Here is a 26,134-nt window from a genome sequence, read left to right as displayed (position 1 = left end):
AAAAATTCATTATTGATTCTCATGTAACAGATAAAAGGCACAACAGAGAAGTATGTTTCCATGCAACTGCACTATGAGCTTCAGAAAAAGTGACCAAACTACATGTGGACAAACAAAGTTATTTTATACCTCATTTACACTGGTCTGTTAACTAAAAAGGCTTCACAAAATGCTGAGTCATTTCCCCTTGCCGAGAATTTAAAATACTGAAAAGTAAATTAAAGTCACAATTAGACTAAATTAGTCACAACTTACTCAAACTTTGCTTTAAAAGAAAAATGATTTTTGAATTAACAAAATGTAAGGCAGAGGGAATTTTGTGTGAAAATATGAAATTAATAGTGATACTGAGAAGCTGGCACATATAAAACATATTACTTTGAGTAATACTTAGGACTTGGCTCATTGTGTACTGTCACCTAGCAACAGCAGCTTTCTTCACATGCTGCTTCCAAAGCTCACATTGTCTGGCTAGCTCAAACTGAAAAATAAAAAGTTTCCTCAAGACTGAAACAGCCAGCAGTTTCAAAACGTTAAAGAGAAAAGGTTTGATATTTAATCTCAGTTCAGTTGGCATGGATGTTGCCAAACAGGATGCCTAGAAATTTGAATTCATAAGTTGTTTCTGTTATCTATAGTCAAAGAATTCCTTCACTGTTTCAAACAATCAGAATTACGCTCAAAACATCTAAACTCAAGGAACACACTTGTCCACAAGTGTGGACAACCTCTCCTCACAATTTAACCTTCGAATCCCCAGTGTGATTCTGATTAATCTCCACTACATGATAGGATACCTAAAATGGACAGATCACATATGACCAATGTTTTGAATGCTAAAGCTAATTTCCACAGCTCTATTCTAGTTTTGGAGAGAAAAATATCAACTTTCTATCTTCTTTTTGTGATTACTGTATTAGCAAATTCCTTTGCTCCTCAGAATTTACTAGTTACTTATCATCAAGAAAACATTGTATCCAAATGTGTGTATTCCTATTTCTCCACAATGAATTCCACTTGCCACAATTTTGTCCTCTTCCTTAATCTGCATGTTCAACATAATTTCTTACCTACAGCATGGAAACAGACCCTTCACTCCAATTCGTCCATGTCAAGTCAGATATCCTAAATTAATCAAATCCCATTTGCCAGCACTTGGCCCATATCCCTCCAAACACTTCCTATTCATATACCCATCCAGATGCCTTTTAAGTGTTGTAATTGTACCAGCCTCCACCACTTCCTCTGGCAGCTCATTCCATACACACACCACTCTGAAAAAGTTACACCTTAGGTCCCTTTCATATCTTTCTCCTCTCACCTGAGACCTATGCCCGCTAACTTTGGACTCTCCTACCCTGGGAAAAAGACCTTGACTATTCACCCGATAAATGCCACCTCTATAAAGATCACCCCTCAAAATCCGATGCTCCAGGAAAATAGCTCCAGCCTATTCAGCCTCTCCCTATAGCTCAAACCCTCCAATCCCAGCAACATCTTTGTAAATATTTTCTGTGCCCTCTCAGATTTAACAATATCTTTCCGATAGCAAGGGTACCTTGCCATATCCAACTTTGTGTATTTCAATATTTTCTTAGAGGAGGATGTAGTGGTGCGTCATGTCAAAATAAATGACAGGAGTCAAGTCACAGTAACAAAGAATGTAGGTGTAGAACTTTCAATTACCATTGCAACAGATTCAACCAAATGGTCTTTTTTTTTTAAAAAAAAAGAGACCAACTTACCTATATGTTGGAATTTTGGCAATAAATGTAGCCAAGCCTGGCTTATCCTGAATGGGTCCATCTGAGGAAACCAGTGGGAAGTCCATTCAGTGCGGAAGTAGCATTGCAAGTCAAGACACAGCCTATTGTTATAGCAATTGCTACTGTATTAAAGGGAATCACCATTTGTAGTGAATGAGGAAATGTAGTGTAAGAGTGTTAGAGAAAAGTATGGTTGGGGGCAGTGAAGTGATGAGTGCTTGGGTTGGGGTAGGACGGGTGTGGTGGCGGAGCAACTCCATAAAGGTGTCAAGAGGGGCCCCACTAGTGAGTCAGTGTTCAGTTAAATAAATGATCTAAGAGTTACAGTAAGTTGTAATCCTATAACATTTCCTGGGCAAATATTAAGCTCATGTGAGGCCTGAGCCTCCCTTAGGTCAGTGTCAAAACACTTGCCATGGGATTTGTGAAGTAGAACAGTGGAGTTATCCCTGACATCTAGAGTAATATTAACCTTATTAACAACATAAAACAGATCATCTGGTCATTATCACACTGCTTTTGTGGGGAGGGAGGCATGGAGGTACTGGGAGCTCACTGTGTCTAAATTGGTTGCCACAATTCTACATTCTAACAGGGACCATACTTCAGATGTACTACATTGATAGCAAGCGCTTTGTGATTTCCTAACACCATGAAAAGTGCAAACAAATGCACATTCATTTTATTTCAAAAGTATACACACAAAAGGAACACTACTTACCACAGTGACAGCATCATTCAGCAACGACTCTCCGAACACCAATATATGGAGTTGTTCATTTACGTGGATTTCTTCAAAGACGGCTAGAACTGCAACAGGGTCCACAGCAGAGATCAGGCTTCCAAACAACAGGGTCTGGAACAGGGTGATGTCACTCAAATCAAAAGCCTGCACCTGGCAAATTCCATATAGTGACACAGCGATACCAATTATATTCCAGAGGGTTCCGACCACTGCATACCACAAGATAGTTCCGATATTATCGAAGAAAGGCCTGCTGGGCATAAAGTAACCAGCATCAAGCACTATGGGAGGCAGTAAGTACAAGAAAAATACATCTGTGCTCATAACAGGAGGAGATCTCTCTTTAGCTCCAAAGATGATTCCTCCAAGTAACAACCCAATGATAATCAGCAGGCAGCTCTCTGGCACAACTGTAGCGAGTTTATGATACAGATGGAACCCTGGAAGAAGGCAGAATATTAACATTAGCTATGAAAAAATAAAGCAAACGATGAATACACCTGATAATTAACAGTCTGGCCAACAATATTTTAGCCATAGGCAAAATACTAATTCTTGAAATCTGAAATGTAAACAGTAAATGCCAAAAATACTGAGGCAGTTTGGACAGCAATTGTGAACAGAGAAACAAAACGTTAGCATTTTAGAGTGATAACCTTTCATCAGCACTTATTTCAAATATGTAGGGATCTGGCACAACACTAAAAGACAGTGACAAGACCTCAAATCATTACAAAAGAACAGAAATGTCTTCTACAAATCATACATATAATGCTAATAAATACAGCCTGAAGTTGCACCTCAAGGTTTGGCCTTATTGATAGTTAAACCTAAAACAAAACAGTTCAAGCATTTTGTCTGTACATGCAAAACAAGTCATGTTCAATGTTCTCCACTATTGTAAGGTTCACTCGATTAAATGTTTGTTCTTAATTCACAGCTTCAAAAGAAACAAAAATAGACCATCTCAGGAACTGATACAGTATGGAGTAATTTTTAATGCACGGTGGCTCACAGTGCCAGGGTCTCAGGGTCGATTCCAGCCGTGGGCACCTGTCTGTGTGCAATTTGCACATTCCCCCAGTGTCTGCGTGGGTTTCCTCCGGGTACTCCGGTTTCCTCCCATATTCCAAAGATGTAAAGGTCAGGTGAATTCTCCATGCTAAATTGTCCATAGTTGTTAGGTGTATTAGTCGGGGGTGGGGGTACTCTTTGGAGGGTCAGTGTGGACTTGTTGGGCCGAAGGGCCTGTTTCCACACTGTAGGGAATCTAATCTAATCTAATCTAATCTCATTAATTTCCTAAGAGTCATTACCAAAAAAGTGATACACAACATTTACATTTAAATGCAACAACCTTCGCAATTGACATCAAAATTTTGCAAATAAATACATAAATTCATTTTTAATTTCTTAATGTGATGTAGACATTGTAGGTTAGGCAGTATTTACTGCCCAGTCACTATTGTTCTGGAGATGGTGGTGGTGAGCTGCCTTCTGAAACCACTGCAATCCTCGGGATGTTAGGACACCAACAACGCTGTTAGGAAAGCAGCTCCAGGATTATATTCCAACAACCATGAAGAATCAGTAATATGGTTCCAAGTCAGGATGGTGAGAAGTTTGGAAGGGAACTTGAAGGTGGTGGTGTTCACTTACATCTGCTGCCCTTGTCCAAATAGATGGTAGAGTTTCCGGTTTATTTTAGATTAGATTACTTACAGTGTGGAAACACGCCCTTTAGCCCAACAAGTCCACACCAACCCACCCAGACCCTTTCCCCTACATTTACCCCTTCACCTAACACTACAGGTAATTACCATGGCCAATTCACCTAACCTGCACATCTTTGGACTGTGGGAGGAAACCGGAGCACCCGGAGGAAACCCATGCAGACACAGGGAGAATATGCAAACTCCACACAGACAGGAATTAAACCCAGGTCTCTGGCGTTGCGAGGCAGCAGTGCTAACCACTGTACCACCATGCCGTTTTGGAAGGTGCCAAATGAGGAGCCTTGGTGAATTACTGTTGTGCATCTTGTAGATGGTACACAGAGTTACAACTGTGTACTTTGGTGAAGACATGAATGCTTTAAGTTGGTGGATGGAGTGGAGTGGAAATCAAGTGGGATGATTTGTCCTGGTTGATTTTTAGTCCCAAATCCTTATTCCACTACTTAAAAGATAGATTTGCGTAGCTCTAGTAGTAAATGTGGTCCACAGCCAACCAGAAATTATCTATGAGAATAAATACAGATGATTCAGTGTTGCTGTGGAAGTCTCGTAAAATATAATAAATCTTATGGATTCAATGTTTATGAGCATTAAAATCTTACAGTACAGCAACGGTAATAATGTCAAGTGACACTTTATATGCTCCTAATTCCTGAATCAGCTTAAATTACATTTATTCCAAAGCTTGGGCCCAGCCAACTACTAATGGAAAACAAAGGATAGTGTCTTTAAAAATCTCAAAACCCTACTTGTATCATGTTTGTTTTCACAAATAGATGTAACAAGGTCCCTTTGAATATTCAAAGAGCAGAGTCTTTTTTTGCTTAGGCCATAATTTTGGTACACTCACAAATAATGTACTTGAAGAAACAGAATACTACAAAATTATATATAATTTTTGTTTATTGAAGTAGATATACAATTTACTATGAAATATTCTACAGTAGACAGAATAAAACAAAAACTGTCAGCAACATATGGAACACATTGTTTCGGGGGACATAGGTGAATTTTGTAGAATGGGGTGCAAGTATCATTTTGAAACTCAATCTCAGTTCTGCAGGCACTAAGAGGGGCCAGGAATTTGGAGGATGGGGGGGGAATGGATAAAACAAAACCTATAATCTTTGCAAGGCCACTATTGCAAACCTCACAGAGGCAGTAAAAACTGTCTTATGGAGGATCAGGTTTCTCTTCTACCCTTAGGTATCCTATAAAAACCATCACAAACTTGCCACCCACCCCAAGAATAAACTCTTTGATATAGTTTTGCAACATTTCCAGAAGTCATTTCTAGTTTCTGGAGAACTTCAGAATGATTTCCCAGTTTTGCAAATGGACTGAGGCCAACCGAAACCACTGATGAAATGAAGCCTCATGAGAACATTGTACGACAGTATTATTTATACAAAGGCGGCAGTTCTGAAAATCAGTTTTATTATCGTTATCTGATCATCTTTATATGTAAGCAGCTTTTAAATTGAATCCCAGAAATACTACAAGCAAACAGTGTAATATTTACCAAGTACGTAAATATTTTGTAATGTACAGTCATTAAAACTAGCACATACAACATTCTTTTTACTACAATCATTTGTGAGGATGCAGGTAGGGTAATCGGTTTATTCAACCTCTAGATACTCCTGTCTTACTTCTGTCTAGCCCTATGTTTAAAAGAAATCTTTATTATTTCTCATGTTCCATTTTCCTTCTTCGCAATTTGCCTGATTCTTTGAGCTTTCCCTACTTTTTGCCATTTCCCCCTAACCTTGCCCCGCCAAAGGCTTTTAAATCTAATTGCCCGCATTTTATTGAATTAGGTTTCTACTCTGATTGGCAAATACAAAGTCAGTTCTTCTATAATGCAATTCTTGTGCAACCCCGCATTATAGAAAAATCTAGATTTAGAAACAGTGCTCTCCCCTGAAACAATGTACTCTATATGTTGCTGACAGTTTTTGTTTTATTCTATCTACTGTAGGATGTTTCATAGAAAATCGTATATCTTCTTCAATAAACAAAAATTATATGATTAATTTTGTAGCATTCTGTTTCTTTAGATACAGTATTTGTGAGTAATCACGTTACAGCCAACACATATTTTAAAGGTTTGCGCTTTAGAAACAAATAGTGTCCCCAATTTGTCAAACACATTACAACAAATGCCTGACCGCGGTGGTGGGCGAGTTGTTGGAGGGAATTCTGAGGGAAGGATGTACATGTATTTGGAAAGGCAAGGACTGATTCGGGATAGTCAACATGGCTTTGTGCATGGGAAATCATATCTCACAAACTTGAGTGAGTTTTTTGAAGAAGTAACGAAGAAGATTGATGAAGGCAGAGCAGTAGATGTGATCTATATGGACTTCAGTAAGGTGTTCAACAAGGTTCCCCATGGGAGACTGATTAGCAAGGTTAGATCTCATGGAATACAGGGAGAACTAGCCATTTGGATACAGAACTGGCTCAAAGGTAGAAGACAGAGGGTGGTGGTGGAGGGTTGTTTTTTCAGACTGGAGGCCTGTGACCAGTGGAGTGCCACAAGGATCGGTGCTGGGCCCTCCACATTTTGTCATTTACATAAATGATTTGGATGCGAGCATAAGAGGTACAGTTAGTAAGTTTGCAGATGACACCAAAATTGGAGGTGTAGTGGACAGTGAAGAGGGTTACCTCAAATTACAACAGGATCTGGACCAGATGGGCCAACGGGCTGAGAAGTGGCAGATGGAGTTTAATTCAGATAAATGCGAGATGCTGCATTTTGGGAAAGCAAATCTTAGCAGGACTTATACACTTAATGGTAAGGTCCTGTTGAACAAAGAGACCTTGGAGCGCAGGTTCGTAGCTCCTTGAAAGTGGAGTCGCAGGTAGATAGGTAGAGAAGGCGGCGTTTGGTATACTTTCCTTTATTGGTCAGAGTATTGAGTACAGGAGTTGGGAGGTCATGTTGCAGCTGTACAGGACATTGGTTAGGCTACTGTTGGAATATTGTGTGCAAGTCTGGTCTCCTTGCTATCGGAAAGATGTTGTGAAACTTGAAAGGGTTCAGAAAAGATTTACAAGGATGTTGCCAGGGTTGGAGGGTCTGAGCTACAAGGAGAGGCTGAACAGGCTGGGGCTGTTTTCCCTGGAGCGCCCGAGGCTGAGGGGTGACCTTAGAGGTTTACAAAATTATGAGGGGCATAGATAGGATAAATAGACAAAGTTAGCACTGCTGCCTCACAGCGCCAGAGACCCGGGTTCAATTCCCACCTCAGGCGACTGACTGTGTGGAGTTTGCACATTCTCCCAGTGTCTGCGTGGGTTTCCTCCGGGTGCTCCGGTTTCCTCCCACAGTCCAAAGATGTGCAGGTCAGGTGAATTGGCCATGCTAAATTGCCCGTAGTGTTAGGCAAGGGATAAATGTAGGAGTATAGGTAGATTGCGCTTCGGCGGGTCGGTGTGGACTTGTTGGGCCGAAGGGCCTGTTTCCACACTAAGTAATCTAATTCTAATCTAATCTTTTCCCTGGGGTCAGGGAGTCCAGAACTAGAGGGCATAGGTTTAGGGTGAGAGGGGAAAGATATAAAAGAGCTGCTCCTTTGTCACGTAGCTAGTGGGGCAGGACATTAGGACACAATTTGTAGCAAAAGATCATAGTGTCATACTGTTTCCAGAGAAATTAGGAGCAGAGTAATTTACATTTAGTCTTGCCCCCGGTCAAATTAGCAGTAAGACAGCAGCTAACAATTATTAGCAAATTTTGAACATACAGACATTTTTTCACTGGAGTGCAGAAGGTTGAGAGGTGACCTCAAAGTAGTTTTAAAATCACGAAGGGCATAGATAAGCTTGGGATAAGACAGGCATCTTTTCCCTCAGGTGGGGAATTAAAGGATAGGGGACATATTTTTAAAAGTGCGAGGAGAAAGATTTTTTTAAAAAAACCATGAGGGGCAACTTTTAAAAATGAGTGTGGTTCTTGTGTGGAATGACCTTCCAGAGAAAGTGGTGGTTGTGGGTACAGTTACAATGTTTGAAAGATATTTAGATAGGTACAGGAATAAGAGATGCTTGGAGGGATATGGGCCAAGTGCAGGTAGATAGGACTATTAAGTTTGGATTATGGTCAGCATAGATTGGTTGAACCAAAGGGTCTGCTTCAGTGCTGTATAACTCTATACACTTCCAATATAAACACACTCTGAACTAAGAGTCAGAGCCTCTAATACTGAGAAATAGCACAAGGAATAAGGTTCTCCTTGCAACTTGAACATTTGAAACTTGATATACCATATCAATACAAAAGTAGAACTTTGTATGGATGTGAAACCTGCAATGCAAATGGAGCATGAAGAAACTTGACTTCCTGCCAATTTCCATTCAGATTAATAAATCAAGATTCCATCATACTTGAAAGATAGTAAGTGACAAAGAGATACCGGTCTCATCAATCCAAACTTTCTCAACAGCAGTTGAGCCCCATTTTTACTGCTGTTGATTTTTCCCCACCCAGATTTATGGGCTGCATGATGGTTCAATATTTAGCACTTCTGCCACACAGTGCCAGGAAGCCAGGTTTGATTCTAATCTTTGGCGTTTGTGTGGAGTTTGGACATTGCCCCAGTGTCTGCGTAGGTTTCCTCTGGATGCTCCGGCTTCCTCCCACAGTCTAAAACCATGCAGGTTACGTGGATTGGCCATGCTAAAGTTTCCCATATAGTGTCCAGGGATGTGCAGGTTACATGGATTAGCCACGCGAAACGCAGGGTTATGGGAGTGGGTCTGGGTGGGATACTCTTTGAAGAGGAGAAAGTGAGGTCTGCAGATGCTGGAGATCAGAGCAGAACCCCACTGGCCCTCACCTACCACCCCACCAATCTCCATGTCCAGCGCATCATCCGCCGTCATTTCCGCCACCTCCAAACGGACCCCACCACCAAGGATATATTTCCCTCCCCTCCCCTATCAGCATTCCGTAAAGACCACTCCCTGCGTGACTCCCTCGTCAGGTCCACACCCCCCACCAACCCAACCTCCACTCCCGGCACCTTCCCCTGCAACCGCAGGAGGTACAAGACTTGCGCCCACACCTCCCCCCTCAACTCCCTCCAAGGCCCCAAAGGAAACTTCCATATCCGCCACAGATTCACCTGCACCTCCACACACATCATCTATTGCATCTTCTGCACCCGATGTGGCCTCCTCTATATTGGGGAGACAGGCCGGCTACTTGCGGAGCGTTTCAGAGAACACCTCTGGGACACCCAGACCAACCAACCCAACCACCCTGTGGCTCAACATTTCAATTCCCCCTCCCACTCCACCAAGGATATGCAGGTCTTTGGACTCCTCCATCGCCAGACCACAACAAAACGACGGTTGGAGGAAGAGCGCCTCATCTTCCGCCTAGGAACCCTCCAACCACAAGGGATGAACTCGGATTTCACCAGTTTCCTCATTTCCCCTCCCCCCACCTTGTCTCTGTCAAATCCATCGAATTCAGCACCGCCTTCCTAACCTGCAATCTTCTTCCCGACCTCTCCGCCCCCACCCCAGTCTGACCTATCACCCTCACCTTGACCTCTTTCCACCTATCACATTTCCGACGCCCCTCCCCCAAGTCCCTCCTCCCTACCTTTTATCTTAGCCTGCTGGACAAACTTTCCTCATTCCTGAAGAAGGGCTTATGCCCGAAACGTCGATTCTCCTGTTCCCTGGATGCTGCCTGACCTGGTGCGCTTTTCCAGCAACACATTTTCTACTCTTTGAAGAGTCAGCACGTACCAGATGGACTGCACAAAAGGAATTCTATGATACTATAACCCAGAACTGAGAGGAGACAACACTCCTAAAAGACTGGACACTTTTCTCTGGGAAAGAAAGGCTGAGATTGTTGTGGGGGAAATCACCAGTCTCGGAGTCAGAATCGAGATTCAATGACAGAGTTTATTGTACAAAGAAACCGGAGCGCCAGGGAGAGAGAATTAGACGTCTGGCAGCACGACTGTCAGCTGCGAGGCTTCTCTCACCCTAGGAGCATGTTGCAATATTTTATACATATATTTCATGGTGTAATGGTCCAGATATTGAGTCTTTGTTTGTGCAGCATGGTTTGTTACAGAAAACACTAGAGTCATTGTCAGTTTCAGTTTCAGAGGAATGTTCAGTCTGTGTGGGTGTCTGTGTGCGCGTCTGTGTGTATCTGTGTCCGTGTGCATGTGAGAATGTGTGCGTGTGTGGGAGTGTCTGTGTGTGTGTGTAGTGCAATGGTGATCACACTGCAAATTTTTGCTATAAATGCTGTGTTACGATCGAGCCCTCCACAATCATCTGATGAAGGAGCGTCGCTCCGAAAGCTAGTGTGCTTCCGATTAAACCTGTTGGATTATAACCTGGTGTTGTGTGATTTTTAACTTTGTACACCCCAGTCCAACACCAGCATCTCCGAATCATTGTCAGTTCCAGCAGCTATGCTGAAATCCATTGCTGCAGTAATTGGTCGTTATCATTCTGAGAAGAAAGATTGTTTACCGTAACTGCAAATCTAAGGTATTAACACTTGTATACAAGTAGTCTCAGGTAGTTAACATTTCTATTGAAGGTGGTGGCAGTAGATGTTACTGATGTATATTCTCTCCCCCACTCGCCTTAAACTAATTATCTATGTTCTGCGTCTATTGTGCTGGTATCCTGTTGACCTTAGGCAGTACTTTGCTGTATTTTTCCATGCAATGGCTCAGTGGCCATCTAGTTTGTGTGTGCCCCATGTCAGCATGCCCTGTGTCAACTCCCACTTCAAACTCGAGAAAAACATGTAAAAATTAACTAGGATTTAAAATGAGATTATCACTAATAAATCCAAACAAAATAAAACTGACAAGAAGCCTTTCTCAGAGATGGTGGACCTAGCTGACATGGAATTGTCAAAGGGCAAAGATGCAATTCAAGGACAGATAGCCAAGTGAAGGTGAAAGAAAAAAGTATTTGTTTTGAGTTGGCAAGATGAATGAAATGTGGAAAGACACAGCCACCAGCAGAGACTGAATAACCCATTCCCATGCTGTAAATGGTATTTAAACCTTTAAAGGGGTAAGTTCCTGCAGCAAATATTCTCCCCTACAATGCCAGGTACAATATGATGAAGTTATCTTACCACAATATTACTATCATTGGCGCCCCCATTATCAACATCCCAAGAGCTAACACTGGAACTGAACTGAATTCGCATAAAAAGCCATGGCTACCAGAGCAGATCAGAGGCTAAAATTTTGTGGTGAGCAACTCCATTCCTAAATCCAAAGCCTGTCCATGATCCACAAGCACAAGTCAAGTGAGATGGAATTTCCCTCGTTTGCCTGGATGACTGCAATTACCAACAACATTCAAATGACATCTCGGATGATGCAGCCATCTTGTTTGACACCACAGCCACACCTTAAACATTCACTTCCTCCATCACCAATGTACAGTGGTGGCAATGTGCCCCACTTACAACATGGACGGCTGTAATTGACAAAGGTTGCTTCAATATAATCTTTCAAACTCACAAACTCTACAGTCTAGAAGCACAACAGCAGAAGATACACAGGAACACCACCATCTGCAAGTTCCACTCAAAGCTACACATAGTCTTGACTTGGAACTTATCAGCCTTCCTTCACGGTCACTGGATCAAGGTCCTGGAGCTCCCTATCTAACATTATAGGTGCACATACACAGACTGCAGTAGCTCAAGAAGGCAGCTCACCACCAGCACCTTGCAAGGGCAATGAGCAATAAATGCTGGCCCAGCTAGAGACACCCACATTCACTGAAAAAGAAATGTGGCACAGGCCATTTGGCCCATCAGGTTCACAGCAACCCTTGCAGAGCATCACACCCAGACTCAACTCTCTACCCAGACTCATCTCTCTACCCTCTTCCTGTAACCCTGCATTTCCCATAATCCACCCAGCCTACACATCCCTGAACACTATGGGCAATTTAGCATGGCCAACCCACCTAATCTGTACATCTTTGGACTGTGGGAGGAAACTGGAGCACGTGGAGGAAACCCACGCAGACACGGGGAGAATGTACAAACTCCACAGAGACACTCACCCCAAACTTTCTTTTTTAAAAATGTCTTGAAGAAATCCTATCTGGGCATCCTTGCTTGCAACGTATAAGATAGACAACATTGGCTGAGTCACATTGTACTTTGCTCAAAAACTGCATGCATTCATGTAAAACTCCATTATCTCACTTTTTAGATTAGAATCAATCTAAACATCATGGCATAGCCAGAGAAAGCAGGGGACTAACACCTTCAACATAATATCTAGCTATCACCATTGTTAACAGCTAACCTGAGAATGCAACTTTTTTAAAAAAAGGTTTTGTGATTTACACATGAAAGAAGTGAAACTATCATGGTATTCTAACAGATGAAAGGCTTAACAGACCATCAATTTTTCAATGTATAATTTCAGTTACATCACACTGTAAATTTTTGCTATAAATTCTGTGTGTTAGGATTGAGCCCTCCACAATCACCTGATGAAGGAGCGACGCTCCGAAAGCTAGTGTGCTTCCAATTAAACCTGTTGGACTATAACCTGGTGTTGTGTGATTTTTAACTTTGTACACCCCAGTCCAACACTGGCATCTCTAAATCTTAAATCAACATGGTATCAAGTCAAACAGGAGCAGGGAAACCTCTTGCTGAATAAACCTACCACTGCAGCTTCCTCCCCTCCGCCAGCTGATGAATTAGTATCCCACTTTGTTGAATGACATACTGAGGGTAGCAAGGGCAGAGAATGTATCTAACGTGGGCACCATCGTGAGGGGCTCACTACTGAAGAAACCAGAAAGGATTTTCCTGCTGGACTGGAGCTGTGGCAGATGTTGAGAAGGTAAAGCTCAGGACATCATAGTCTTACCAGACGACAGGAATGCTCTCTCATTAGAGAGACAATTGTTGGTTGTTTAATTGGAGAGAGCTCCAGGACCTTGTTCCAGTGGCTGTAAAGGAATGGTGATAAGTTCCAAGTCAAGACTGTGTATAACTTAGAGTGGAACTTGCAGATGGTGGTGTTCCTGTGTATCATCTGCTATTGTGCTTCAGGACTGTAAAGTTTGAGAGTTTGAAAGATGAGACTCAAGCAACCCTTGTAAATTACAGCAGTACATATTGTAGATGGGACACACTGCCACCACTATATATTGGTGATAGAGGATGTGAACGTTCAGGCAAGGGGTAATTTGAAAATGAGAGTCTTTCATGGTAACCTCAGCCAGCGCTGAATTGAAGCCATGCTACTGGTATCACTCTGCATTGCAAACCAGCCATCCAGCCAACTGAGCTAACTGACCCCCAATGTGATGAGAACACTAAGAAGGGAACAAAAATAACATGAACTTGTTCTCAATATCCCTTAGGCAGACAGCTCTGTTTAGCATGTATCCTATGTTATAGCTCCTCTAAGCGTGCATTCATTCCTAGTCATGTCAATGCTGTGAGATCTTTTAGGCTGACTGGAGAAAGCAGAACATGAACCTATTGTTTAACATCTTATGGGTGGCACAATGGCTCAGTGGTTAGCACTGCTGCCTCACAGTACCAGGGTCCCAGGTTTGATTCCAGCCTTGGGCAACTGTCTGTGTGGATTTGCACATTCTCCCAGTGTCTGCGTGGGTTTCCTCCGGGTGCTCCGGTTTCCTCCCACAATCCAAAGATGTGCAGGTCAGGTGAATTGGCCATGTCAAATTGCCCGTAGTGTTAGGTACATTAGTCAGAGGGAGATGGGTTTGGGTGGGTTACATTTCGGAGGGTCAGTGTGGACTGGTAGGGCCGAAGGACCGGTTTCCACACTGTAGGGAATCTAATCTTATCCAAAAGCACCTCTGAAAGCAGGGCCAAATTGCACAGTTTTGGTGTAACTTTACAAAATTCTGAAGTAACTGCAGCAGGATTTAGAGTCAGATGTACAGCATGGAAACAGACCCTTTGGTCCAACCCGTCCATGCTGACCAGATATCCCAAGGTAAAAACAAGGACTGCAGATGCTGGAAACCAGATTCGAGATTAGAGTGGTGCTGGAAAAACACAGCAGTTCAGGCAGCATCTGAGGAGCAGGAAAATCAATGTTTTGGGCAAAAGCCCTTCATCAGGGTTTCCTGATGAAGGGCTTTTGCCTGAAACACCGATTTTTCCTGCTCCTCAGATGCTGCCTGAACTGCTGTGCTTTTCCAGCACCACTCTAATCTAGGACCAGATATCCCAACGCAATCTAGTCCCACCTGCCAACACCCGGCTCATACCCCTCCAAATTTCTTTGCTGTTTCATCTCAAATCCATTGTTATCAAAGATAACATGACATTACATTTTGATCTGCTTGCTGTACGTCTGTTAATTTGCTTCTGAACAGTCACTGGAACCAAAACGTTAACTCTGCTTTCGCTCCACAGATGCTGCCAGACTTGCTGATTTTTCAATAACTTTTGTTTTGCTACAATGTACTAACTTTACCATCTAGCTTTGTATCATCAATTTGCACAGTTCATTCAGTCTCCTTATCCATGTCATTGACATAGATTTGGGGGCCGAGATCCATTGTTTTGCTAAACATTCAACCTGAGCCATGGTGTAATTGAGTAGAGAGCTGGTACCTTCTGGGAATTGGGATATACAAAACAGGAGGGGGTTAAAAAAAAAAGGACTAAAGACAAAAGAGGGATTAATTAGAGTAAGTGTGGCTGAGCCAAAGCTGCAAGCCTTTGGAACGATTGGAGTGAGTTAAATAGCATGGTTAAACTGCACAAAACTATCACACCCAAACCAAATGTTGACAATTGTGTAGAACAAAAGTAGTAATGATAAAGAACCTTCTTCCTGTTGCTTGCCTAAATACAAATTCGAACAATGGCAATTGCTTATGGTTTGTGAAATGGACTGATGCCAAGTGAAACCACTGTTAAAACATGATCAAGTGCATAGTACACAAATCTGATAAGAATAAGGTAATAAAATAGGTGACTGAGTAATTTCTGTTGTAACTTTAATTCTCCAAAATAAAAAAGGTCTTTTCTATGTAGTGATTCACGATTGTAGAAAAACTACACAACAAATAGAGGCCATTTGGTCCATTGTGTCTATACCAGCTGAACAAATTAGCCATCTATTCTTAACCCACTTCCCAGCACAAGTATATCATCTTGTAGGTTAGACAGTTTCAGGTGAATTTTCAGATTCCTTTTAAATGAGTTGACAGTTTTCACCTTACCACCAACAAGGCAGTAAATTCCATACATTCACCATCCAATGGGTGAACAAAAAAAAAGTGTTCCCTTGTTCTCTCTAACCATTCTATCAATTATTTTAAAATCGCACCCTATTGTGGTTGACATCTCTGATTATGGAAATAGGTCTTCCCTGCTCACTCTATCCAAGTTTCTTACTATTTTGTACACTTCGATTAAGTCACCTCTCCTTCTCCTATGTCCTTAAGGAAACATAGCTTATCCAATCATTCCACATAGTTGCAAGTTTCAAGCCCTCGTAACCTCCTTGTAAATTTTCTCTGTACTGACTCTCGAATAATTATGCCCTCCTTTGATTTGACTACCAAAACTAGATACAAAACTTCAGCTGTAGCAGTTTTTTATCGTTCCAGCACTAAGTTGTTGCTTTTGTATTCAACACTTCACCTACTGAAGGATGATATCGCATAGGCCTTATTTACCAGTTTAATTACTGGTCCCATATGCCTCAGAGAACCATGGACATGAACTCAATGATCTCTTACTTCCTCTACCCCTCAAAATACCCTCCCTGCTTTACGTGCTCCCCACCAAATGCAGAACCTCGCACTTCTCTGGATTGATTTCTATTTGTCATTTTTCTGCGCACTCTGCCAGACCATCAATATTATCCTGTATTTGAGAGCCACCCTCTTCAACACTAACTATTTTGTCAATTTTAATATTGTCCACAAATTTCCAATCATGGCTCCCACATTTAAGTCTAAGTCATTAATATATTGCACAAACAACAAGGGTCTCAACACTGAGTTCTGTGGTACACCACTGGAAACCATTTTCCATTCACACAAACCTCTGTCAACACAATCAATTTAGAATACAATTCATCACATTCTCCTGTATCCCATAGGCTTCAATTTTTTCCGAGCATTAGGCAAACTTCATAGATTCCCTACAGTGTGAAGCAGGCTACTCAGCCCATCAAGCTCACACTAACCCTCCAAAAGACCATCCCACCTATACTTCTTCCCCCACAAACCTATCCGTGTAACCCTGCATTTTCCATGGCAACCCACCTCGCCTGCATATCCCTGGACACTACAGTCAATTTCCCATGGCCAATTCACCTAACATCTTTGGGCTGTGGGAGTAAACCGGTGCAGGCACAAGAAGAATGTGCAAATTCCAGATGGACAGTCACTCGAGGCTGGAATTCAACATAGGTCCCTGGCGTTGTGGGGCAGCAGTGCTAACCACTGAGCCACCATGCTGCCCTACAGCTTAAATGTTTAACAGACTACATAAAATATAATGTTATTTCAAGCATGAAGTGCGACACTGTCACAAGACAAAACATATGTACTTTATATTCTCCCTCTCTGTTCACATCATACCCCAGGATCTGCTGGAGGTAAATGATCTCCTGTGATTGAATAGTAAATTATTATGTTCCCAAGAGGTATTTCTCATAGTTTTGAGTGTAAACCATATTAAATTGAAGAATAGTTTAAAGGGGAATAAAAGTGCAGAAGTCATTTTCTAGACATACTGTACAAAATGTCTCTTCAGAACAGTATTTCCAGCCACAAGTCAAAATGATACAGCCAGTGCGTGAATGGAGAGTTAATGTGTTTCTCACTTTTAGCCTAACAGCAACATGAAAAGGAGAGCCTCATGGTCCCAATTTAAAGCTTGTGAGCACCTCGAGAGGTTAAGCTTCGAAGAATGTAGCATGCAGGCACACTGGTGTGTGGACATTCATGGCATGGCATTTGAGAATCAAACTCCAATCCGTTGACAAAATTCTCACTTTGGATGCCAGAGGCTAAATGGTACAGACTAATGGAAGAAACTCTGACAAAAGAGTTGGAATGGAGCCCAATGGTAGCTTGGTTTAAGTCCATCATCCATGCAGCAACCACTGTAACCAAGCCAATGCCAGACCTGGCACTTGTTTTTGAATCAATTCACAGGATGAGAGCATAATCACAGTTAAGAATCAACCATATTACTGTGGGTCTCAAGTCACATGTCAGCCAGACAGATAAGGATAGCAGATTTCTTTCCCTAAAGGATTTTAGTGAACCAGATGGGCTTTTACAGCAATTAACAGTGGCTTACATGGTTGCCACTGGCTACTATCTATTTCCAGATTTTTATTCAATTTAACCTTCACCATTTCCTATGATGGGATTTGAACCTATATCCTCAGAGCAATAGCATGGGATTCAGGATTACTAGCCCAGTGACATTATCACTACACAACTGCTTCTCTGTGAAGCCAGCCAGACAGGCATGGAAGAGGACCACGATATATTTGGGAAGTCCAGGATCTTCGGAATATTTGAGTAGTTCGCACCCTGGAGAGGACATCTCCTTAAGTGACTACAAATTAACAAATTCTTCACTCATGAGACCTTAATTTAAGATAACTAAGTTCAAGACACCTTGGTAAAAAGAACCACATGTTATCTTTGAACAATTGTGTTAACCAGGAATGGCATGTTTCCAGCCTCCAACACAGTGTTGAGAACAGCAGAATTTATGAGGTACTTATGCATTAAAGTGTTTCTATTTTGCCTTGCATTAAAAAGTACGGCCAAGAACTGGGTAGCAGAGAGTTGAAAAGATGGTGAAAACATAGCAAACTTACAGGCACATTAGATTTAGTAGTCACTGAGACTGAGGCCCAAGTCAAATGCAAGTTTCCATTATTTGATGCAAAAAAAAAGGACATTTGTTCTTACAGAGCACTGATTCGGATTTGGTGACAGAGCCCAAATAATTGATGCTGTGACAATCACAGGAAAATAATCTTCTCTATTAGTCACCATGCAAAATGCTGATGAGAATGCCTTCTCTGTTTGAAGAGATAGGACTTGTAAACATTTAAGGTCAAGAAATCACCAGAGACTGCCTTACTGTTGGAAGCCATTTTAGGGATACTCCGAAAATTCACAGAAATGATTTTCAAATGATTTTGGAAGACCCATCTTAGTATGACAGGGACAGTAGAACATTCTAAAAAGACAGAGGGAGTTTGAGATTTAATATACAAGGCTACGTATCTGCCAAGAGTGGCCTAACTCACAAATATTGATACCAAGCATTTTTAGTTACTTATTTAGTTAAAAGTACTTTTTGCATTATAAGTTTATGTTAATTTAAAAGTCTTAAAATGTAAAACTCTTGTGCATTCTTGAACAATCATAACACTAGGAACAATTCATTAGTTTTATTGACAGATCAACTGATTTTTTTCCTAAACTGGGAAAGCTTTGGGATAGGCTGCTGCTCAAACTTTCCATCACGAGTCCTCCTGAGAAAGGCTGAAAAACCTGGAATAAATCCAATTACAAAAGTCAGAACTAGGAGACATTAGAACCATTTAGTTGCATGAATTACTATACCTTCTCCATTTAGCTAGCATAAGTTACCATCTTCTCTCCAATATCTCACACTGACTCCCCTCTGCTCCTGTACCAATCTCCCGAGGTCCAAACTCTACCATACTCTCCATCACCTGAAAAATCTTCCCTCACATGCACGTCTTAACACTTAACACCATTATCTCTGCATGGCCTGAACACTGCCTACTCACTTTAGAATCATGGATATGTACAGCATGGAAACAGGCCCCAAGGTCCAACTTGTCTTGCCAACCAGATATCCTAAAATTAATGTAGTCCCGCTTTCCAATATTTGTCCCATACCCCTATACTTGCTTAGGGCACATCCACACTGCATATATGCGGCAAGTTCTATAGCTAATAAAAGGTCAATAAAACAAGCAATAATCCCCCTTAATAAGCAATTTTCCCGTCCAACAGGAATCTTGCCTCAATTCCCAGAATTTAGTTTAAAAAATGTAGCACGTTGTTCCCAATAACAATGAACTTTTCACATGATTCTGCCCTACTGCTACCATAGTACAGGCCCCAATACGATTCCTTCCTTTGCCCAGTGTGCTTGGGTTATTTTGAGAGATAAGCATTTATATTTTAAAATGACAAACCAGGTGCATTAACCACTTTCACATCTTTTCTTCATCTAAATGAAATGACTTAGATTTGGATGTGCAAAGCACAATTTCAAAAATTTGCTGATGACACCAAACTTGGAACAATTATGAACTTTGGGAAGGATATTAATAAAGTGCAAAGGACAAACAGGCAAGTGGACATGCGGGAGATATCATTTTAGACATTAAAGTGTGAACAGATACATTTTTCTGGAGGAATGAGAGGAACCAATGTAAACCAAACAGTACAACTATAACAGGCATGGAGGAGCAGAGGAAGATGGATTGAAGGTAGCAGGGCAGACTTAGAACATGGTTGAACAAAGCAGACAGAATCCAGGGCTCTATGAAAAGGTGAATATTGTTTAGGAAATCAGCTATCCTGAGCCAATTTAGCCTACATCTGACTCTAAATGCACAGTGTGGCTAAGTGTGCTCTCTAAAATGGTCTTCTCAGTATGATACAAAGTGCGACAGAAAAGTTGAAAATAAATCAACAAATAAATACAGTAAGTAAAATTAGATGGATCACCTCACATTGATGGGCAACAAAAAGGACCAATTTCATTCAGTCAACCCTGTATAATCTTCCCAATTGGGTGCTCATGCAAAAATTTGGAAGGTGGGCCCCACAGATTAATCATGTGACAGACTGGCAAAAATCATACCTTACAATGTCCCCAGTTATGTCCTGTCCCACTGACAGGTCACACCCATCAGAGATGGCAGCCCAGTGGTGTACAGTTTGGAACAAGTTGCCTTGGAAGTGTCAAGTCTTCAATGAATGCATGAGGAGGTGCTAATGGGGGAGTGAGGAAGTATTAGGAGTGATGGAGGAGTGGACCAGGGGGTCACAGAAGGAACAGCTCCTGTGGAATGTTGACTGGGGCAGGGAGGAACTGTTTGGTGATGGCATCCTCACAGAGGCTGATCCTTTGAAGCTGAAGACTGTTGTGGTGGAAAGTGAGGACAAGGGAAACACTAGCATCACCCTGGGAAGGAGGAGAAGGGGTGTGCATAGAAGTCCATGGCAGATAAAGTTGAACAGGGAGTATTTATTGTGGATCCCCTCAGCTAAATTCATGTTAGATTAATGGTTCAAGGTCTATGATTTTAATTCAGGGCAGTATTGCAGGAGTTCCTCAGGATAGTGTCTGAGGCCCAACCAACTTCAGCTACTTATGATGGAGTGCAAGTCATTGATTAAGTCAGAAGTGAGGGTTTTTTATAGTATGCAGTTGGGTTTGTGTTGCCCCTTTAAGAAAGTGAGTCAAGTGACCTGGAGGCAGGGGTAGGGGAAGAATCTAACATGAAATTAGCTGAGAGGATCCACAATAAATATTCTGTTCAACTTTACCCACCATGCTGTTCTATTTATGGTTATGGTGAACCACAAACTGCTGGCAGTTGCAGAGTTCAGTATCAACTTGAAACTTCTCGGATGCTGAAGCAGTCTGTATTCATATGCAGCAAAACCTCGACAATATCCAGGCTTTAGTAGAATGGTGAACCCAGTGTGGCTTACAAGATCATGCCTTGAATGGACGACTTCATCTGACTAAATAAAAACTGAAAAAAACTACAGATGCTGTAAATCAGAACCAAAACCATAAATGGCTGGAAAAGCTCAGCAGGTCTGGTTGCATCTGTGGACAGAAATCAGAGTTAATCTTTCAGGTCCAGTGACCCTTCCTCAGAACAGAGCTCTCGACCCAAAACATTAACTGATTTTTCTCCACAAATGCTGCCAGACCTGCCAAGTGCTTGCAGCAATATTGGTTTTTATCTTTTGGTTTAAGCTGACCTACCATTCAGTTTATTGTCCAAACTGATGCTGAATGACTTTGTCACAAGACGACCTGTAATTAAGCTTCTAAAGCATGGAAGCCCAGGATTGTACAAATTATTCAAAAGTTCAATTTGGTTTACTTGGATTTTTATATTAAAATCAGTCCATTACATTGTTTATTCTATGAAATATTAACCAATCACAAAATGTACTAATTGTCACATTGGAATTGGTAAAAGAAAATGTCTTGATTTGTGAAGAAGACAGAGATCTTTTATGCTCTGTTTATCAGAGTTTGCTAGCTGCAACCATCACTTTGACATTAATGTTTACAATCCCTCTACATATCCATATCGGAGTACAATAATATCCGGGCTCTTCATCCCATCCAATATGTGGAGGTGCCAGTGTTGGACAAAATTAAAACAAAATTTAAAAAAAAAATCACAAGACCAGGTTGTAAGCCAACAGGTTTATTTGGAAGTACAAGTTTTTCGAGCACTGCTCCATCATCTGGGAGGTAGTGGGGCACTCCTGACTCAGTGTCCCTCCAAAAACTAGTGCTTCCAAATAAACCTGTTGGACCGTAACCTGGTGTTTTGTGATTTTTTTAAAACTTATCCTATTCAATACCGCACTCTTGATTTTCGGAAGAATTTCTAAGTTAATGGAAGAGCTGGCAGTATGGTTGGTGCCCTCACTGCTGATGCCATCCTGATTTCCCTCGATGTCTGGATTACTGTGACAGATCCTGTTGCATTTTCTAAGATTCCCTGTTCATCTATTTACCTTCCTGTAACTAAAGTCATTTATTTCTTTAATTTCCCACAATAGTGCAACCTTTTGTGTCATGGGAATAGTCCTTCTGTCATTTAGCCACCATTGGCTTTCCACTTCAGCACTTGCAATATTTATTTTCCAGCTCTTTTGTTTGGATCGTTCCCCTCCCTCATGCTCTGCACATTCTAAAAGTGCTGTTAACATCTTCCATTCCTAAGACCGACACCCCAAATCTCATATTTTGTTATACTGAGAAATGAACAGTTGCCACCTTTACTGCAGGGTGATGCTAACATTATCACTTCAGATTTCCAACATAAATATATTATTTTTTGTAGTTAAACAAGTGTTCTCCCTGAATCCATAGTCTAGAACTTCAAAAGATCAATTCTAATGGTGATCATGGTGTTATATTAAAAAACAAAATTAAGCATTCTTATGGTAAAACAATCCAAAGCCTCCTTTTGAAAATACACACAATGCTGTAGCGTTTCTTATAGAATTTTGGGATGCTAAGGTTTCAAAAACATTCACTTCATTTGCATGCAACTGTTCCCTTTGCAAATTTCCTGGAATAGAATTCACTTTGGCTTACCTGAGGAGAAGTTATATTTAAACGAAAACAAAACAGGTAGATTTATGGATAGCTAATGGAAACTGAGTATGCAATTTAACCTGCTTACATGGGGATCCTCAGTTAACATTAAAAGGGATCAACAATGTAACAGGGAGGTAATGTACTGAATTAAATCACACGGTAAATATGCGCCTTCCTACCGTGATGTCAGCTTCTGATATTGCAGACTTACCAATTTTAGCTAAGGACGCCAATAAGATCCAGAGGGTGATCTCAAAGGGAATCTGCACATGGTAATAATCCAGAGAAAACACACTGAGACGTTCTTCCTGATTTGTAAAACTTCTGGAAAGGTGAATTTTGGAAGAATCTGGATGCCGGTTACCACCTTCTACTTCCTGACCATAGAGAGTCGATTCGTTTCTAAAAGTGGCCTCAGTATTGTTTAAAAGTGTAACAAGCAAAATAAAATATCCAGGTAGAGACAAACGGCAAAGCCCCCGGATAGCCCGGGAGCCACCACCGGCCATAGCCATAGTAACTGTTTAAAAAAACCACTGCTTTATCACATCGTATCAGGCCAGTTACTGCACATTATTTTACCAAGGGTTCTGAGCTTCAGAGTCAGTACACGATCTGATCAAACCTTCTGGGCCTCACACAAGCTGTTTTGATCTGCTGAACCGGTTCAACAGGTGGAACAACTTGCACCGACCAATGAACGTGTTCACCGGTGACTTCCCAGCTCCAATGATACCTGATCGTCCCAGACTGTGTGTACCAGCAAAATCAAGTTCTGTCTGGAACATACAGCAACCTCAATCTGGGCGATGCAGAACCAATTAACAATCTTTGTTATTGCATCCCTGCCGGGGAAGATCTTGCATACCACTCCCTTAATTACCTTGAATAAGTTTCAACTTGGATGACTCAGTTTCGCCCTCAGGTATTCCTCAAATAGCTTGTGGCGGCAGAAACTGCTCCTGGAAAAGTAAATGCTCGTAAGAGTATGCAGAAATCTTGATAAAGAACTAGTTTACTGTGCCCATTCATAATTATGATATTTATCTGTTTTGGCATTGCTAGTACTCCAGTTTCAACAATGCAACTTCAAGAATGTGATTAGGGTCCTAGAATTATACAGCATGGAAACAGGCCCTTTGGTCCAACTTGTCCATGTCAACCAGATATCCTAAATTAATCTAGTCCCATTTGCCAGCATTTTGTCCATATCCCTCCAAACCCTTCCTATTCATGTACCCATTAGTAATGTAGTCATTTAAATAACACGGTAATAAACGCCTTCCTACTGTGGCGTAAGGTTCTGATGTCGCAGACTTACCAAAATGTTGCCTTTTATATGTTGTAATTGTACTAGTCTCCACCACTTCCTCCGGCACCTCATTCCATACACACACCATCCTCTGCATGAAAGTGTTGCCCTTAGGTGCCTTTTAAATCTTTTCCCCCCTCACCTTAAACCTAAGCCATCTAGTTTTGGACTCCTCTGCTCCAGGAAAAGACCTTGACTATTCACTCTATCCATGCTCCCCATGATTTTACAAAGCTCTATTAAGTCACCCCTCAGCCTCCAACGCTCCAGGGAAAACAGCCCGAGCTATTCAGCCTCTCTCTATAAGCTGAAATCCTCCAACCCTGGCAACATCCTTGTAAATCTTTTCTGAACCCTTTCAGGTTTCACAACATCCTTCCTGTAGCAGGGAGACCAGAATTAGTTATTTTTTAATATAAAGAATGTAAAAGTCTGAAATTAAAAGAAGAACAGATAGTACTGAAGAAGCTCTACAAGTCTGGTACCATCTGTGAGTTACTGTTTGGATTCCAAAGATCTTTCTTCTCTCTCTATAGATGCTGTCAGATGTGCTGAGTTTCTCCAGCATTTTCTATTTTATGTCCAATTTTTGTTTTTATAGAGAAGCCTGGACTTCAATAAAAACTGGAGGTCTGATTCTTTTGAGGAGGATTTTAGGTGTGAAAATTGTGTTTCTACCATGAAATCTGCAAGCAATGTTGTGATTATTATGTTTTGAAATGGCAACAGGATTGCAGAATTATTAATGCCGAAACTGATCGAGACAATTGCAAGTTTTATGTCTTTTGCTTCAACACGTGGCTTCTGGCGTAGACTGAACACTCTAATTTGAAAGTTGCTATCGTGTGTATAATGCTCCAATGTTAGCTTTGTATCTTTTAATTCCTGTATCTGTTTGGCCTGTCAATACTTCTCAAATCTTACACTAATTATTTGCAATCTTATCTGAATGGGTTGATGAGGCCTCTTCTGGATTACTGGATCCAGTTCTGGTCACTCTGTTATACAGCCATAGCGTCATAGAGATGTACAGCATGGAAACAGACCCTTTGGTCCAACCCGTCCATGCTGACCAGATATCCCAACCCAATGGAGACCATTCAGAAAAGATTTGCCAAGATGTTGCCAGGAATGGAGGGTTTAATTATAAGGAGAAACTGGATAGGGGGGGAATTTCTTTTTAACTGGACCAGAGGAGGTTGAGGGGTGACCTTACAAAGGTCTATAAAATTGTGAGGGAAATAGATAAGGTGAACGGCAGGTGTGATTTCCCAAAGGTAGGATATTTCAAGACATTTTTAAGGTGAGGAGAAAGATTTAAAAAAGACATGGGGGCAACATTTTTACACATACAGTGGTCCATGTATGGAATGAACTTCCAGAGGAAGTGGTGGATATGGGTACAGTAACAACAAGTCCAAAGATGTGCAGGTTAGGTGAATTGGCCATGCTAAATTGCCCGTAATGTTCAGGGATATGTAGATTAGGTACATTAGTCAGAGGAAATGTAAAGTAATACAGTAGAGGAATGGGTAGGAAATCTTTGGTGGGTTGGTGTGGATTTGTAGGGATTCTATGATTCTATGATTTAAAAGACATTTGGATAAGTACATGAATAAGAAATGTTTTGGGGGGATATTGTCCAAGCACAGACAGGTCAGATTAGTTTAGTTTGGGATTATGATCGGCATGGACTGGCTATCTGAAGGGACTGTTCCATCTGAATTAATCTCTTTGACTATCTTTAATTTTACAGATTAATGATACAACTTTGATTCCAGTCTTGTATGAGAAGCAACTGGTTCAGTTACTACTGATTGTAGTAAAATGCTTGGGTTCAAGCCTCACATTGGTTGAGAAAGGTTCACATTGATTGACTCATCATTTTCTGATTGCACCTTGACCAGGAAGCAATTCCATCATTCCCTCTGACTAATGCACCTAACACTATGGGCAATTTAGCATGGCCAATCCACCTGACCTGCACATCTTTGGACTGTGGGAGGAAACTGGAGCACCCGGAGGAAACCAACGCAGACACGGGGAGAATGTGCAAACTCCACACAGACAGTCTCCCGAGGCTGGAATCGAACCTGGGATCCTGGTGCTGTGAGGCATCAGTGCTAACCACTGACCCACCTTGTCGCCCACTTTAGA

General features: G+C 41.5%; 1 protein-coding gene across 1 annotated transcript in view; it reads right to left on the bottom strand.

The window, feature by feature from the left end:
• The window catches only part of slc9a2 (solute carrier family 9 member 2), a 92,488-nt gene extending 69,093 nt beyond the window's left edge, over positions 1-23,395 (bottom strand). The window contains exons 1-2 of the mRNA XM_043691732.2: positions 22,877-23,395; positions 2,488-2,951 (exon numbers count right to left, since the gene is read on the bottom strand). Of these exons, the coding sequence (XP_043547667.1) occupies positions 2,488-2,951; positions 22,877-23,180 (768 nt within the window). The 5' untranslated portion in view covers positions 23,181-23,395. The remainder of the gene's footprint in view (positions 1-2,487; positions 2,952-22,876) is intronic.
• Between the last annotated feature and the right edge of the window lie 2,739 nt (positions 23,396-26,134).

Source organism: Chiloscyllium plagiosum, unplaced genomic scaffold (genome assembly GCF_037043375.1).
Source record: "Chiloscyllium plagiosum isolate Xiang-an unplaced genomic scaffold, Cpla_swu_hap1 HiC_scaffold_6, whole genome shotgun sequence".
NCBI classification, from domain to species: domain Eukaryota; kingdom Metazoa; phylum Chordata; class Chondrichthyes; order Orectolobiformes; family Hemiscylliidae; genus Chiloscyllium; species Chiloscyllium plagiosum.
This window is presented reverse-complemented; position numbering and strand designations above follow the sequence as displayed.